The 804-nt window shown below is 40.7% G+C and overlaps 1 protein-coding gene across 1 annotated transcript in view; it reads right to left on the bottom strand.

Moving 5' to 3' along the window:
* Positions 1–442: 442 nt before the first annotated feature.
* LOC101861220 (collagen alpha-2(IV) chain) overlaps positions 443–804 on the bottom strand; it is a gene marked incomplete at its 3' end in the record, with an annotated part of 29,766 nt that continues 29,404 nt past the window's right edge. Inside the window, 1 exon segment of the mRNA XM_005103576.3 lies at positions 443–577. Within this exon segment, the coding sequence (XP_005103633.2) occupies positions 443–577 (135 nt within the window).

The following is an 804-nucleotide window of genomic DNA, read 5'->3' as shown; positions in this document are numbered from 1 at the left end:
GCAGATAGGCAGTTAGACAAACAAACAGTATGCCAGACAGACAGACAGATAGTCGGCCAAAAAACAGACATACAACATAATATTGTCAAATATAAAGGAATATAAGACAGACAGATAAAAAGAAAAGATGAAAGACAAAAGTTCAGGTAGACAGACAGACAGATAAACAAATAAATATACATATAGACAGACAGAGCAAAACGCAAAGAGACAGACAGACAGACAGACAAACAGACAGACAGAGAGACAGACAGACAGACAGACGGATGGAAAGAAAGAAAGAAAGAAAGAAAGAAAAAAAAGAAGAAAGAAAGAATGAATGAATAAATGAATGAAAAGAATGAATATGAAAGAAAGAAAGAATGAATAAAAGAAAGACAGAAATAGATAAAGAAAGAAAGTATAACAGTCTGAAGTAGAGCCAGATAGTGGCAGAACTTACCCGAGCTCCCTTCTCTCCTGGAGGGCCAGGGGGTCCATGTTCTCCTTTCAATCCCTTGGGACCAATCAGACCTTCTGGTCCGGGGAATCCTTGGTTACCTTGGGGTCCGGAGGGGCCGGCAATACCAGGGGGACCCTGCGGCGTGGAGAATAAGGCACTGGTTGTTAGCGTTTGCGCCACTTTTGATGTCATTTTGGGTTATTTACGATTTTGTACTAAGCGAACTTTATGCAGGCAATCAAAGTAGATTTCAGTACATGTATGTGGTGGGTTCGAAGTTTGAAGTAATATCGGGTAAGTATGGTGGGATGGGCGTGGGTTGGGTTTTGAGTGGAGATGTTTTTTGGGGTTCTTTTTTTTTT

This window comes from Aplysia californica, unplaced genomic scaffold (assembly GCF_000002075.1).
Source record: "Aplysia californica isolate F4 #8 unplaced genomic scaffold, AplCal3.0 scaffold00379, whole genome shotgun sequence".
In the NCBI taxonomy this organism is placed as follows: domain Eukaryota; kingdom Metazoa; phylum Mollusca; class Gastropoda; order Aplysiida; family Aplysiidae; genus Aplysia; species Aplysia californica.
Note: the sequence above shows the minus strand (reverse complement) of the source record. Positions and strands in the feature narration are given on the sequence as shown.